Source organism: Heteronotia binoei, chromosome 11 (genome assembly GCF_032191835.1).
Source record: "Heteronotia binoei isolate CCM8104 ecotype False Entrance Well chromosome 11, APGP_CSIRO_Hbin_v1, whole genome shotgun sequence".
Taxonomy (NCBI): domain Eukaryota; kingdom Metazoa; phylum Chordata; class Lepidosauria; order Squamata; family Gekkonidae; genus Heteronotia; species Heteronotia binoei.
The window spans coordinates 11,601,612-11,617,888 of NC_083233.1; the positions used below are offsets into that span (position 1 = coordinate 11,601,612).

A 16,277-nucleotide genomic window follows, 5' to 3' on the forward strand; every position below is an offset into this window, starting at 1 on the left:
TCTGTGGCCCCAGAAGGTAGGACCAGAACCAATGGGTTGAAATTAAATCAAAAGAGTTTCCGGCTCAACATTAGGAAGAACTTCCTGACTGTTAGAGCGGTTCCTCAGTGGAACAAGCTTCCTCGGGAGGTGGTGGGCTCTCCTTCCTTGGAGGTTTTGAAACAGAGGCTAGATGGCCATCTGACAGCAATGAAGATCCTGTGAATTTAGGGGGAGATATTTGTGAGTTTCCTGCATTGTTCAGGGGGTTGGACTAGAGGTCCCCTCCAACTCTATGATTCTCAATCCTCACGTATACGACAATTTCTGCATTCTGTAAACAGAAAATGATAGATCTGCTACTCAGACAAGGCCCTTTGTAAGAATGCTGCCCTCTATTGGTGAAAATGTTCTGGAGAGGAAGGAAATCAGCAGATGTTCAAAAGCCTGGGACTGCATTAATGGCAATGGCCTTGCATAGGGGAGTTAGCAGTGCTTTAAGGGCTTGGGTGGGTGGCACCGGTCTGGGAGGTGACATAAGGTTGCCAGCCTCCAGGTGGGGGGTGGGGAGGGGAGGGGCTGTGGCTCAGTGGCACAGCGTCTGCTTAGCACGCAGAAGGCTCCAGGTTCAATCCCCAGCATTTCCAGTTTAAAAAGGAACAGGCAGCAGGTGATGTGAAAGATCTCTGCCTGAGACCCCGAAGGGCCGCTGTCAGTCTGAGTAGATAATACAGATCTTGATGGACCAATGGTCTGGTTCAAGGCAGCTTAATATCTGAGGGGTTGCGGCTCAGTAGAAGGGCATCTCTTTGGCACCCAGAAGGTCCCAGGTTCAATCTTCGGCATCCCCAGTTAAAATATCTGGCAGTAGGTGATGTTGAAGATGTCTGCCTGAGACCCCAGAGAGCGGCTTCCCAGTCTGGGTAGGCAATACTAACTTTGAAAGGCCACAGGTCTGACTCAGTAGAAGGCAGTTTCATCTCTTTCATGTGTTTGATTTCAACTGGTGTCCAGACTATAGAGATCACTCTCCCCTGGAGAAAAATGGCTGTTTTGGAGGGCGGACTCTACAGCAATGTACCGCACTGAGGTCTCTGTCCGCCCCAGGCTCCAACCCCCAAACCTCCAGGAATTTCCCAAGCCGGACTTGGAAACCATAGGGTGACAACGGGCATCAGCTTTCTTCCAGCACCAGCAACGCAGCTCTGGAGGCAGCCACGGACAGAATCAGCGCCTGTCATTGCCCCCACTTCCGGTGCCTGGGTAGAGGTCAGACCCTTCAGCTCTGCTAGCTCCACCAGGGCTGAGCTTGGCTATGCAAGCATGTCACACTTTCCTTCCTGTCCCAGAATCTGCAGTCACCTGAAACAGGAAGAGCCTCTGCCCAACACAGGACGCTCCAGCAAAGGGGGAGGGGGAGAGACCCAGCTGTGGCCCCCTCACTGGCCCAGCCTTGGCCAGATCATCAGGCAGCAGATTGCAGCCTCAAGCATCTGCTCCAGGCTCCCAAGGTCACGGCCAGGCTTGTCGACATTTTGGACACCGGCGGCAAAGATCTTGCAAGCTGAGACCAAAGACTCACGCAATTTCTCTAGGATTTCCTCATCCGTCATCTTGGATTTCTTCCGTTGCCGGTCTGTGTTTCTGTACAAAGTGTTTGTGTTGGAGTTTTCTGGTTGGGGAGTAGCGGGTTCTTTCGCTGGTGCTGGAGCCGCGACAGGTTCAATTACAGAGCGAGTATAAATCTGAAAGAAACACCGGGGGGGGGGGGGAGGGAGAAAACCACTCGTGATTCCACAGTGAACTTGGAGGGCATTGAATGACAGCAAATTCTGAACGAGCTACGCGCAAGGAAACAAATGAATCGTCTCCTGGGCTGCCACAAATATTATTTTTCCTCTTTCTCTAAAGGCTCAATTTAAGCTCTTGACAGGCAGGTAATGGATTACAAGTCTTCTATTATGTTTTTCAGTTTACAGATTTACTAAGAGCAGCGAGACACTTTAGGACACGATGCAGACAAGCCTGGGGATAAGCGACGATGCTAAGAGCAGAGCTCCCTCACGGAGGCAGTGCCCTGTAAATTCAGAGTCTGGTTTGGACACTGTTATCTTCTCAAATGAAATGCTGGGCCTCTTCTCATGTTAAAGCCCTGACTTCTGTCTGGTGGAACTCTCTGCTGAGTACCACTTGTGCCCTGTGGGACCTCTTGCAGTGGGACCCTTGTGGGACCTCTTGCTGAGATGTTTCGCCAGGCTTTGGGTTGAGGACAGCGACGGGGACCATCTCCTCGGGCGCTCTCTCCCCCTCCCCTTGCTTCTTCTCTACCTCACCTGTGAGACAGTGGTACGATCTGGAATCCTGAAGTTCGGCACCACATGAGAATGTTTTAATTCTGTGCTATTTAAATGGTTTGCATTGCTTTTATCTTACAAGTGTTTTTACCATTATTAGGGTTTGTAGAGTCTTTCGGGATCAAGTGCCGTGTTCTACTGGAGAAAGTTTTCCTTCCAGACGTTTCGTTCTCAGCTGCGGAGAACATCCTCAGTGGCGTTGCAGCCAGAGGAGGCGCTCAGACCTTCTTGGCTGCTGTGCATTGAGTGGGGCCAGGGCTGCTGGAGAGCTGCTATTTCTAGGCTGGAGGGGGTGTTTCTGTTAAAATTGTGCTGGTGTTTCCACAAACCAATTGCCCTTTCATCACACCCCCTCCAGCCTAGAAATAGCAGTTCTCTAGCAGCCCTGGCCCCACTCAATGCACAGCAGCCAAGAAGGTCTGAGCGCCTCCTCCGGCTGCAACGCCACTGAGGATGTTCTCCACAGCTGAGAACGAAATGTCTGGAAGGAAAACTTTCTCCAGTAGAACACGGCACTTGATCCCGAAAGACTCTACAAAGCCTAATGATATTACCAGCTGTGAAAACCTGAAATCTTTGATAGTTTTTACCATTGTTCACTGCTCTGAGCCTTGTGTACTCAGGAGAGGGGGAGGGGGGTCTATAAATTTAATTTCTAAATGAACAGATAGAGCTGCTGGGCCCACCTGCTGCATCCCCCACTGTGGCTCAGTTCTGACACAACACAAGCCCATAGTTTGGTCCAGGGTTCCTCAACTTTTCTGGAATTCTGACAGAGCACGGCCCCAAAATGGCTGCCACCGAAGAGCTGCTGCAGGAGGTGGAGCCAGCCATAAAATGGCCGCTGCAGCTCACACAGTGAAGATCCTTGTGCGGGGGCAGCAGCTGCTGCCAGAGAAAATCTGCACAGCCAATCAAATCTCATAGCCAATCAAAAGCCTTGCTGGGCAAAAGCCCCACCTGGCTCTGCCCACTTGGGAGGGCAGCAGGGAAGGGTCCTACGGGGCCCACAGACACCATGCCGGGGACCCTTGGTTTAGTCAGACTATTAGGGAGAGGCTACATAGCTCAGCTGCAGAGCATGCGGTTGGCATGCAGCAGGTTCCTGCTTCAATCCCCAGCTTCTCCAGTTAAATCGACTTCACAGTAGGTGATGGGAAGGCCTTCTTACCAGGAATTCTAGAGAGCTGCTGCCAGTCTGAGTAGACAATACTGGCCTTGATGGACCAAGAGTCTGATTCAGTGTAAGGTGGTTTCATCTGTCTTTTTGGTTACAGTTACAGACTGAGAATTGCAACTACATCTATCGGCAGCTTACTGATTTCGTATGTTCCGGCCGTGGGGCGATTACAGGCGGCGGTTCGTTATCATCCTCCTCCTCTTCATCTTCCTCGTCCTCTTCTTCTGACACAGGGGGAGCTAGAGGGGGCTCGGAGGCTGTTTTTGTGCTCTGCAGATTAGAAAGAAGGATGTGGATGAGGTTTTGCTCAGCCACGGAACGGAGGTCAGAATGCAGACGATCCAGTACTGAATTTCATGATGCCTCCCACCAAGACCAACGGTGCCTTCTTCTCTCCTTCCCTCCCCTGGTCAATGCCCAGGGACAAGCGTGCAATCCAGGCAGTGCTCAGATGATGACCTGAAATGGAAAGCAGGTGAGCTTCCTGACACCTCAGCCACCTTTCCCATCCAATTCAAGGTACTAGTTTTGACCTTTACAGCCCTATATGTCTTAAGACCGGAGTATCAAAAGGCCATCTTCTCCCATATGTTCCTGGTCCAGGAATTAAAACTGCAAGAGAGGGACTCTTGACTGTCTCATCAACCAGCGAAGCTCATTTGGTGGGTACACAAGAGAAGGGCCTTTTCAGTGGCAGCCCCATGACTGTGGAACAATTTCTCCAGGGAGATGCACCTGGCCCTCTCACTTTCGCTCTTTCGGTGGCATCAGAAGACAATTTTATTTAAGTCCTAATTTTGTTAATTGTCCTGAATTCTCATTTTAAATCTTAGTTTTTATGTATTTTCTAGATAGATGTCATAGGCCGCCTTGAGTTCCGTAAGGACAAAAGGCAGCTAATCCAGGTTTAAATAAAATAAATAAATAAAACCCAAGGGTTTACTTGAAATCACAGCTGAAAAGGCAAAGCTCCATGGGACAGAGGGAGTGGCCAGTCTTCTTTTCTGGTGAATGGACAGCCCACTTAAGTCCATACAAGGGTAAGGAATGACTTCCTTCACAATTCTTCCACCGCTCACAGCCGAATTTACACTAGCAGGGATCGGGCCCCACATTTTTATCTTAAATCTGCCCGTTTTGGCAGTGTCGAAGAACGACAGCAGTGCAACCGTTAAGTCTACAGTGGCTTCAGAGGACATAACTGCCCCAATCCAGCGACGGTCCCAGACTCAGGAAAGCAGATTTCAGAATGTGCATCCCTAGCTGGATTAGGAATCCCTTACTTAACCAGAAGCCACTCACCCGATGGCTCCACTACCTGCCTGCCAATCTGCATTAGAACAACAAGGTTAGAGCCCAGTAGTACTTTAGAGACCACCAAGTTTGAAAGGGTATAAGCTTCTGAACATCTAAAGTCTTGTATCTAATGAAGGGAGCTTTGATTCTTGAAAGCGTATTAACCCCCCCCCCCAAATTCTGATCTCCAAGTTTCTGCTGGACTCTGACTTAGTTGCATGCATTGGCCATATTGCAGGGACCATGCACTCCCGATGCATGTGGCTTGTGGGCTCCCAGGAGAAGTGGACATAACACCTGAAAAGGCTCATGTTAGAGACCAGGGGAGGCCAAACTTGCTTGAGGGGAGAGCCACAAAGAATAAATGTCAGATGTCTGAGAGCCACAAGACATGCACGTCAGATGTTTGAGACCACAAATAAGGAAGGATGGAAAGAAGGCAAATAGATTGGGGGGAAAGAGAGGTGGAAAGGAAGCTTTAACTTTACATGAATTTCCCAAGCTGCTGGCTGGCTTGGTTTGGAGAAGTGAGGAATACCATCTCCAAGCTGGCCAAAGGGGCGGTGGGGTCTCCGAGAGCCACACAATGTGTGTGAAAGAGCCACGTGTGGCTCCTGAGCCACAGTTTGGCCACCCCTGTTATAGACAAAAGACCACCTGGAGCCTGAATCTTCCTAGGGCAGAGGCAGGCAGAGGGGACAACAGAGATCTAGGACTTCCCTTGGTGGACTTGTGAAAAAGCGAAGGAGTATTGGAACATGATACAACAAGAAATCTCCAAAATTTTGGGTTATGACTTCAAGAAAACTGCAGAGACTTTTTTGCTTGGATTACAATTAGAAAAATTTCCAAAGGAAGACAGGACTTTAATTTGGTACTTGCTCTCAGGTGCTAGGACACTGTATGAGTAGCTTTGGAAACAAGGAAAAATACCAGAGAAATGGGATTGGATTGTGAAAGTTTTATCGTGGAGTGAAATGGACAAATTAACTAAAATCTTAAAAGATTATGACTTAGACTTATTCAAAAAGGAGTGGAAGAAATTCAAAGGATATATGGAGAAAGAGTGGAACATAAAAAGATATTGGACAATGTTTTAGTATTAACTAAAAGTATTATATTTTGATAGATTAGTGGTACCTTAGAATTGAATTCAAATTTATAACTTCGGGGAAGTCAATATTGGAGGGAGGGGGGGTGAAATATCATATGGTTTAGTGTAAAGAAAAGATAATTAAATATTGTAACTATGTGTTATTAATAAATTGTTAAAACACAAGGACTCCCCTTCCTCTACCACTCTGCACGTGCACTTGCGACCCTCTCGGGAACAGGTGGACAATGCATCTATTCAGCTTCTTTAACCAGCCCTCCGGAGCTCAGCTAACTTCAACCCTGGGCAAGAGGGAGGGCTGCGATGGAAAAGAACTTGCTGTTCGTGATGTCTGCTGCGGCAGACGTTTAAGCACAGCTCAAGAACGCCCCGTGGAACCATAACTGCCGGCAGCACACAAACACACCCCAAGAAGCCGCTCTTGACTTCACGGCTGTGCAGCTGTCATTCTTCGACACTGCCGAAGTGGGCACGCTTATAAAAAAAATGGCAAAATTAAAAAGCAATTCTCGTTTCCCCATATGCTGGCTCTATTTCTTAAACAGCCTTATTCAACCTATGAAACGTTTGCGTGCAGACTTCGCAGTGAATCTAGCGGCTAGGCAGCTTGCGGGGCTGCTGCAGCGGCCTCAAGTATATAAAATTAAATCACTTAACATTAAAAAATGAAGGATAAATCCCTGTTCAGTCATTCAGCGTTTAAAAGAGGAACGTTCGCACTGGTAACTCAGCATTAACGTAGGTTGTCTTAAGTGTGTCTTTGGGGTTTCTGCTGTAATTCAGCAGTAGATCAATGCACGCTGCTCCCTCTCTCTCAAACGTCACTATAAATAGTCCCTGGGAATTACACCCATTGCTGCTTTATTTAGAAACAGTTGCGAACCAGATTAAACCAGGAAATCAGGCAGAGATAAAGAGGTAAGCTTATGACCAGTAAGAGGCTATATACTCACCGAAGGATGGGCTGCTATGTATCCGTGGGCGCTTTTATCTGAAAGGTAGCAATGGAAGTCAGCAGGTTAGAGTCTAAATTTTTTGGGAGAGGAAAAGGAAGAGGAAGAAGAGGAGGAAGAAGGAGGAGGAGATTGGATTTATACCCCACCCTACACTTGAAGTCTCAGAGCAGTTTACAATCTCCTTTCCTTCCCTCTCCCCACAACAGACACCCTGTGAGGGAGGTGGGGCTGAGAGAGCTCTGAGAGAACTGCTCCTGAGAGAACAGCTCTGGGAGAACTGTAACTGATCCAAGGGCACCTAGCAGATGCATGTGGAGAAGTGGGGAATCAAACCTGGTCCTCCCAGATGACAGTCCACGCTCTTAACCATTTCACCAAACTGGCTCTGTCAAAGTCTGACTGAGCCCAGAGCCCGCCTGGCCTCAACCGTGGCACCTACAGCGAGGATGGGGGTCACCCCTGCCACCATAGGAGCCAAGATGGACCCTCCCACCATCACCTCTGAAAACATGGCAGGAGCCCCTGGGACAAGGCCTGGAATTGCAGTTGGTGCTATCCCAGCAGCCAAGTGAGGGCCTTGTCGCTGGCTGATGATGTCATTCCCCGGAGCCACAGCATCAACAGTGACGGCAGGGAGAGACGGGCCTCAGAGGCTGTTGGGCCAGCCAGGGAGAGGCAAGGACGGCCTGGCTGGAGGTTCCCTCAGGCACAGCTGGTGGGGAGGGATGACCCATGAAGCTGGGGTAGGAGGCTGGGGGAGGGGGCTGATGGTTGAGGGGGTGGAGTAAAATTATAAATGACGGCTCCACAACCAAGCCAGGAAGGGGGAGAGCGAGTGTGTGCGGAGCTACTGCTATGCGTTAGTGCAGTTGTGCTCCGGCAGAACCAGAAGGTCTTCAAGCCACGGGGGGCACCAGGCAGCAGTCAAGACCCAGGGTCCAGCAGCAGCCGATGGAAGAAATCTGGGCAGCCCACGCAAGGGACAGGTCTAAAGGCCAAATGAGATGCTATGCTGTTTCAAAGAAGAATCTGGCCATTAAAGAATGCTGCAAAATCCTGCAGGGTGGGAAGACCTGGTGATTTCCCCCTCCCCCGTGCCTTTTCAGGTGCTGACAGCCATGGAGGGGGGTGCTCACAGGGTGAACAAGACTCCCCTGGTCCCACTGTTCCCATTTGCGGCATGTTTTAAATGGCCACACAGTTTTCCAAAATGGCAGCAGTTTGGACCCACGGCCACCATTACGTCAAGTTTTGCTCCAAGATAATGGATTTATATCCTGCCTCCCACTCTGAATCTCAGAGTCTCAGAGCGGCTCACAGTCTCCTTTACCTCCCCGCCCCCACAACAGACATCCTGTGAGGTGGCCGGGGCTGAGAGAGCTCTTACAGCAGCTCCCCTTTTAAGGACAACTCCGACGAGAGCTACGGCAGTCATTCCAGCAGCTGCAAGTGGAGGAGTGGGGAGTCAAACCCGGTTCCCCCAGATAAAGAGTCTGCACACTTAGCCACTGCACCAAGATACTGGATTTATATCCTGCCCTATACTCTGAATCTCAGAGTCTCACAGCAGTCACAATCTCCGTGCACTTAACCACTACACCAAACTGGCTTACTGGGCGGCTTTGCAATTTGCTGGGTGGCTTTGCAATTTGACATCATTTGTCCCTGATAACAATGAGCTCTTTTTTAAAAAGAGAGAGTAATTATGTTGCAGAGTTCCCTTAAAGGGACAGGTCTTCATAGCCTAGGTTCACCCCCTAATTTTATGCCATGTCTGAACGGAACCGTTTCCGCTCACTTACCTCCTGACGTAAAGCTCATATATTTCTGGTTGTTTGCAGTCTCTTTGGAATCGTAGAATTTGAGGACGTCCAAAACGGCTTGTGGGTTCTTCTTCTGTTCCAGTTTTGTTATGTTGGAAGTCTGTAATAGCCTGGCCCACTGCTCTGGAATTCCCTGCAAAAGGCAAGCAGACAAAAGAGGGGCCACCTGAGCACCTTCCGTCGGCTTCTCTCTCACCTGCCCGCACAGTTCCTTACCCAGAATCCCATGCTACGTGTAAGATTACTCGCAAGACTCTGATCGATGCCTGACAGTTTAAAGTTAGAAACTCTAAAGCAGGTGCAATCATTCTCTCTTCTTCTACTAAAAGAAAGAGCTAAAACCTGGATCCAACTTAAAAAAAGAAAAAAAAGAAAGTTATGACCGTGACGGGGGAAGAAAGGTGCATGAAATTTATCCTTTAATCAACACTGGCCCGTCCATGAAACAATGACGAAAAAGCTGAGCTCATTTCCCCTGACGATTCAGTGCACACATCGAACGCTACTCTAAATTGGAGGATGACACGGTGCTTCTTTCTAGGAGATTTACACTGGATATTCGGTGCAGAAGGAGAGCAACGCATTCTGCTCAAAGGGGAACAGCAGACAGGAACGAGATTGAAGCAGCCTCCCGGTGTGCTAATTTGGACTCTGGGAGGACTTCCTCTGCCTTTCAAAGGAAGGGTCACAATCTGGAATTAAAACAGTAAGAAGCCGTAATTCTCCTCCCTTCGTCTTCTGCGTCTCTGCGTTTAACGCAAGGAAATAAAAGACACCAGGGAGCCAAAGCAACGAGGCTACACTAGAAAACATTAACCATTGCGAAGAGTGGTTATTTTTTCGAAAGAAACTGCCTTGAAACATCCAGTGTAATTTTTCCTAAATTTAAGAAACAACCATCCCTGCCCCCGCTTTCTTTATTGCACGATTAACATCTAAGCAGCACCGCTCCAAGGGCAGCAAAGCACCCCTCTTTTCGCCACCCCGGCCTGGCGCTACAGTCTAACCGATGCTCTCTGCAAGAAACGATGCGTGACGTGGGCTTCTGGAGGTTGGGGGGGGGGGGAGTTGATGATGGGAAAGTGGGAGAAGCCAAGCAATGGAATCTACTGCACACACATGGAACCTGCTGCGGCAGTGCTATGACATCTCAAAGAAGCCCTTGGAGGCGAGCTTCTTTTGGGCCTGTGACGCACCTCTGGAAGCTTCCCTGTGCACATCTGTGAGCCATAGAGATCTGGCTGCAATGGACGTAAATAAAGAAAGAAAAGAAAGTTAAAACAGAATGGGGGATAAACTGAGAAGGTGGGAAGGAGGTGAAATCCAATGGGCCAAAATGGGAAAGGGGCAGAGAGGTCGCCCCATCTCAACAGAGGAGGGAGCAGACAGGCTACAGGAAGACAAGATTTCAAAAACCAGCGTGTGTGAGGGAGTGGGGCGGGGGGAGAATTACATTTAAAATCCAAAGTTTGGAAGCATCACTCCCTCCCTTGTTTTTCCCAAGTTTTGCCCACCGCAAACGACACTGTTTAAGATTCACGGCCAGGGAAATGTGTCAAGTACCGATTGCTTGATCAGTGCAAAAAAAGGGGGGGGGGCATCTGATTGTGCAGACAAGCACCCACACGTGTAGGGTCAATGCACGTGTTCGCATGTTACAGTGCCTTGTGCTGCATACATCCTGCATGCATGTACGTAAGCGTGTCCCTTTGTAATGGCCAATGCACATTCGCTTTGCAAATGAATCCGGAGACCGGTACCGGGATAAAGGCAGCGGTTAAATCACATGTTCAAGCCGTACGTGCTTTTGACATACCATGAGAATTGCTCAATGCCTGTATAAAGAAAATCCAAGCGTACACTGCACAAGGCTTATCTGTTCATTCACTGTAATTCATGAACAGAACAATACACTCCACCAAGCGTGTGCTGGTGAGAGACAAAGGCTGCCACCGCTCAAGATACTCTTCCCTTTCTGTGCAAGTTTAGCATCCGGGACTGAATGGGGAAACAGGGCTGTTCTGTGTTCAAATGGTGTGGTGTGTGGGGAAGGGGGTCCATTCTTAATTAGCTCCATGCAAGATTTATCTGACTTTCCCAGTCACTGTTTTAAGCACCATCGATTACACATAGCCACAAATGCATGGGAAACGCTACTAAGAGAACAGTCAATCAAATTCCAATTCCGCTGTTAATTTTGAGGTTGCCAACTGCTGCAATCCAATTCCTGCCAAACGCACACCAGTGAGAAAACCCTTAGCAGCTCAAGAAAAGCAAAGCAAAAACAACCACAAAAAAGAGAGGCATTTCGATAAGATTATTGAAATGCATCTACAGGGCCGAAAGACATGATTTCATTATAAAAAAAAATATTAAAACCTATAAGCAGAATCTTTAAAAGTTTGGGATGCAATGGTTTTTCAGACTGCGGGTGAGGATCTGTTCCATTAGCAGGCATGCTTTGCAGGATTCACCTTCAAAACATTTTGGAATCCCAGCTTCCCTCCCCAAACCACCTTGATCCTGGCAGCATGCGAAAGCATGTTCATTCCAGGGCTTCCTCTCTGCTAATCATGGTAGCTCCAAGCACAGTGAAATGGAGGCTGGACATGCATTTCTGACAAACGACATCGTGTAGGTGGATGCTGATGATGTCAAGCCAAACCGAACCTCAGAGTCCATGCAGGTATCCCTGGCTCCGATTTTTAACACAGCTACGAGCAATGGAAGCCACTCAGCCAGAACAGTGCCCAAGAAACTGTGAACACCGCACTTGATGCATAACCAATACAGCAGGCATGCCGACTACTGCAATACTCTGCTAATGAAGTTTGCATGTTCCCCTAACCCTTCCGAGAGAGAGACAGAGACAGAAAGAGAGAGAGACAGAGACAGAGACTATGCTGGATACTGGGAGATACTTTTGTTACAAGGTCTGTAGCTAATGGCAGAATCCTTTGGCACCATGTACTTACCATGTAACTATCACACTTTGTAGCCAGCCCAGGCTGCATCAGGAGAGCCCAGCGTGGTGTGGACATGACACGTATTTAGTTACTGGAATCAGTGGCAGTTACGGAACTAAGCTATGTGGTATTTGGGAGGAGTTAAACCATCTCGTAATCCTGCCTTCCTGTACAATTGGGCCACTGAGAACACCTAGGATTATGATCCGCACACGTTTGTATTAGGTGGGACAACCTTATTGTTCTAGGTCTGCTTCCCTTTAAAAACCTCATTCTACTTTTTCAAGCTCTGTTTCAGGGTAGTTTACAAGAGGAGGAACTAAGGGGTATATATATATCATATATACGGGAACAGTGTCTCCTGCGATCTTCTTCTGAACCCCATGTTAATCTGGAGGAAGGAAGCAAATGGCAGACCACGTGGCAGGTAGGCATGTTAGCGCCGTACGTCTTCTGGCAGCTCTAACAGATGCACTGGCACACAGCCTACCCGTCCTACTGAACACCTTCATCCAAAGTTTACTTGGACACTTGGGATCACGGGAAAGCAGCTTCCCAACAGTATGTTCCTAAGCATGGATCCAACTTAGTTCCCTTAACAGAGACCACAAAAATATCTCTGGAGAACTCTTTCTATTTCACATTTCTCCTTGCAGGAGGGAAAGAAAATAAAGATCGGAAGGAATAAAGAACAGACAAGGAATGAAGAAAGAGGACAATGGTTAGAAGTCCCCAACTTTCCACACAACCAGTTTTACTACACAATAAATGCTCAGCTGTCATACACTTTCCCCACATGTCTTACCTTGCATTTGTACTGCAGGAAAGCTGAATTGTAGCAACATTTAAAACAGAATGAGTTATTTGGCCATTAAAAACCAAACCTCAGTCAGCTGACTGGTCATATGGTGATAGAAAGTGTCATCAAGTCGCACGACGGATGGTGACCCTTTATGGGGTCTTCAAGGCAAGAGAGGTTCAGAGGTGGGTTTGCCTTTGCCTACCTCTGTGTAGCAACTCTGGGCTTCCTTGAGTCTCCCCTCCAAGTACTTAACAAGGGCTGATCCTGCTAATCTTCCAAGATCTTTCCTGATATGGTCAGAAATTAATAATGCACTCAAAGTACTGCTAGAAAAGTAAAAAAGAACTGGGGAAGTGGCAATAACCTGGCCTTCTTCTTGAAGGCTGCACTGGTTCACATGCAAGTATTTTCTTCCCATAGTTAATGTAATGGATCCAGTGGCAGTTCCAAAACTTGGCTGCCAGTTTCCAGGACCGTAGTGATGACTGCCAAGGAGTGTGTGCTTCCCTCACACTTCCTGAGTCTCAGCTTCTTGTTCAGAGATGCTTGCAGCGATGGCACCTGTTCAGTCGAAACAAGGTACATGGGGCTGGTCCTTGAAAAGGAATCGTAAGCTTCAAAGGGGGCAAAACATGGCCAGCTACTCTGTTGACCAGAGCAAACCATCTTGGCCATATCACGCTTATTTCAAAACCTCTTCCCTGGTGACTTATTTCCTTCCGGGTTCAATTTAAAGTGCCTTTAAAGTTCTTTGTGAGCCAGGATCTGAGTATTCGAATGATAACCTCCTGATCCCCGGTCACTCTCTGTTTTTAGTGCCCGCTTATTGGTCTGCAGAAGGGAAGGTGGTGTGGTACAGCCCAAATTCGTCAGATCTCAGAAGTTCAGCAAGGTCGATGCTTGGAATGGAGGCCACCAAGAAAGACTCTGCAGAGGAAGGCCACGGCTGACCACCGCTGCTTAATCACTTGCCTTGAAAGCCCCTTGTTGGGGTAGCCAAAAGTTGGTTGTGACTCCTTTTTTTGTATAAGTGGTTTTGTTGCTTTGTTTTTTGCCCCAGGCTCCCATGCTAATTCCCCGAAGTCTGCAGATCAAGAGGAGGGGGGACACTGATATTTTGAATAAACTAACAGAATCTGAAGTGGGAGGGCAGAACTGCTTCCCGGAGAGAGTTGCAGGGGAAAGAGATGCTTATTGCTAAATCAGGTAACAAGATATCAAGGGCTCTTCGTTCCAGGCCCACTGCCTCTAGGATGCTTATTTGGATGCTAACAAGGCATTCCCCATTGCTGTTTGTACCCGTAACCAGTGGCAGACCGGGTCTGAAAATATTGGTTGCCAGGAGACATTGGGGGCTCACCCACAATTCTAAGGCTATCATTTAATTTTGGTAAGAAATAATTAAAATTTTCAAAAAATGCAACAGTGGGAAAAAAGGTACAATTAAAACTTTTGCAAAATAAATTACAGTATACATATATTGTACATATATTGTACAAATACAGTGTACATATACGTACGTATTGTATGTATTACCGGCAGTATACAGTAGATATTAAATGCAAATACAGATTGCCTTTTCTCCAGGGGAGCTGCTCTCTGCCAGCTGGAGATCAATTGTAAAAGCGGGAGATCCCCAGGTCCCACCTGGAGGCTGGCAACCCCAAATGCAATGTAAATTTGAGCTGTATTACAGTAATTAATAGAAGTCCCAATATTATTATTATTTTCAAGCTACTAAAAGATCATTATTATTATTATTTTCAAGCTACTAAAAGATCATTAACATTTTTAACATACTGCCTAATGTTTAAGGCGGCCCACTTGCCATTGGGCAAGCTGACACCCTGGCCGGTTCGCCCCTGCCCGTAACCAATATTCTAGTTCAGGAATCCCCAACATGGTGCCCAAGGGTGCCGTGTCTACACCTTTTCTGGTGCCTGCCAAGTATTTTGTGGGAACTGGGTGGGGTCAAGTAGAGCTTTTGCTCAGCAAGCCTTGTGACTGACTACTGGATATTTGATTGGCTGCACGGATTTTTTTTTTTTAAGTTGATTTCGCAGCAACTGCCAGCACAGCACAAGGGTCTACACTGTGGTGCTGAAGTTAAGCTCTGGCAAACACTTTGTGGCTGGATCTACTTCCTGTGGCAGTCATTTGTTGCTGTGCTCACTATGCCGTGCCAAAGCTGCCAATATGCTCCCAGGCTCAAGATGGTCGGGGACCCCTCTTCAAGCTTCTGGCCTCCAAGTGTGCAGGAGTGGGCTTGTGCACATGAACAGGAGAGGGAGTCCCTCTCTCCTGCAAGGGCACTGCTATGAGATGGCATCACGATGCAATTAAGGAAGCGAGTTCTCCTTTGCTCAGCAAGGGCGCTCTTGACTGTATAGTATGTTTGACAGCAATCATTGCAAGAAGCAGTCTGTTGATTTGGCAGCCCAGCCCTCCATTTCAAACTCTAAAGACAGGGGGGAAGAAGGTGAGGCCTCCAGCAGAGAAGCCAGTCCGACACTTGCAACCGCTAAGTGCCATGTTTTTGCTCCTCCAGACGCTGCTCCAGCTGTGACTATTGACAAGCACACGCCAACTGGTGCCGGTTTTGGAGCTTGCTTATGGTGCTGGGCGTGGGGGGGGGGGCGGTGCTGTGTTTTTCCTCGGTGTGCCACTGAAGAGATGATGGCTTATCAGGAACACACTTAGAGACATGGTCTCCCTGCCCAGCCATAGCGTTTTAAAAATACCAGCAATGACTTGATGCTTTGTATAAATTATTCATCTATTAGTTCTATTTTATCCCGCTTGCTGGCCTAATTGATTCACGAAAATTTTACAAAAAGGGAAATGACATTAAAAATTAAATATTGGGGGGGGGGGGGTGGTATGCGTGTCTCATATGGCTGGAGGAGAGCCTGGATTCTTCCTCTGAGAGCCCCCACCGATGGCAGCCGGAAAGGGGGGGGGTTCTCGGCTGCAGCAGGAACCAGACATGCTGCAAATCTCTCTCTGTCTCTCTCTCATTCTTATTCTCCCCTTTACTGTGAGGAACACAGGGTACATACATGGCTTTCCCTTCCTCCCCTTTATCCTCAAAACAACCCTGTGAGGTAGGGTAGGCTAGGAACGCAAGACCGGCTTAGGATCAACCAGCGGGCTTTAAGACTGAAGCCAGATTTGAACCTGGGTCTCCCCTGCCCAACACTTCAGCTGACTCTCAAGTTGCCTCATCCTACCTGACTGGCAGAGCTCCCTCTTAACTGTGCTTTGGCATGAGATTGCAAGAGTGCACTGGGGGGGGGGGGGCGGAAGTGACTGGCAGGCTGCTCCCCAAGTCACCGGGGCAGAGTGCAAGGGCTCCCGCTCAAAGGCTTGGGTGGGCTCCCAACGTCGACTGCGGGGTGACATGATAGAGTTTTACAAGATGATGCATGGGACGGAGAAAGTAGAGAAAGAAGTACTTTTCTCCCTTTCTCACAGTACAAGAACTTGTGGGCGTTCGATGAAATTGCTGAGCAGACAGGTTAAAACGGATAAAAGGAGGTACTTCTTCACCCAAAGGGTGATTAACATGTGGAATTCACTGCCAAAGGAGGTGGTGGCGGCTACAAGCATAGCCAGCTTCAAGAGGGGGTTAGATAAAAATATGGAGCAGAGGGCCATCAGTGGCTATTAGCCACAGTGTGTATATGTGTGTGAGTGTGTGTGTGTAATACATTTTTGGCCACTGTGTGATACAGAGTGTTGGACTGGAGGGGCCATTGGCCTGATCTAACATGGCTTCTTTTATGTTCTTCTGTGACACAGAGTGTT

General features: G+C 48.2%; 1 protein-coding gene across 2 annotated transcripts in view; it reads right to left on the reverse strand.

The window, feature by feature from the left end:
- The window catches only part of LOC132579392 (serine/threonine-protein kinase PAK 3), a 123,755-nt gene that overhangs the window by 35,258 nt on the left and 72,220 nt on the right, over nucleotides 1-16,277 (reverse strand). The window contains exons 4-8 of one of the 2 annotated variants that reach the window (XM_060249707.1): nucleotides 9,899-9,943; nucleotides 8,682-8,835; nucleotides 6,877-6,914; nucleotides 3,652-3,783; nucleotides 1,562-1,724 (exon numbers count right to left, since the gene is read on the reverse strand). In XM_060249707.1, the coding sequence (XP_060105690.1) occupies nucleotides 1,562-1,724; nucleotides 3,652-3,783; nucleotides 6,877-6,914; nucleotides 8,682-8,835; nucleotides 9,899-9,943 (532 nt within the window). The remainder of the gene's footprint in view (nucleotides 1-1,561; nucleotides 1,725-3,651; nucleotides 3,784-6,876; nucleotides 6,915-8,681; nucleotides 8,836-9,898; nucleotides 9,944-16,277) is intronic. The other variant, XM_060249708.1, reaches the window with a different exon arrangement.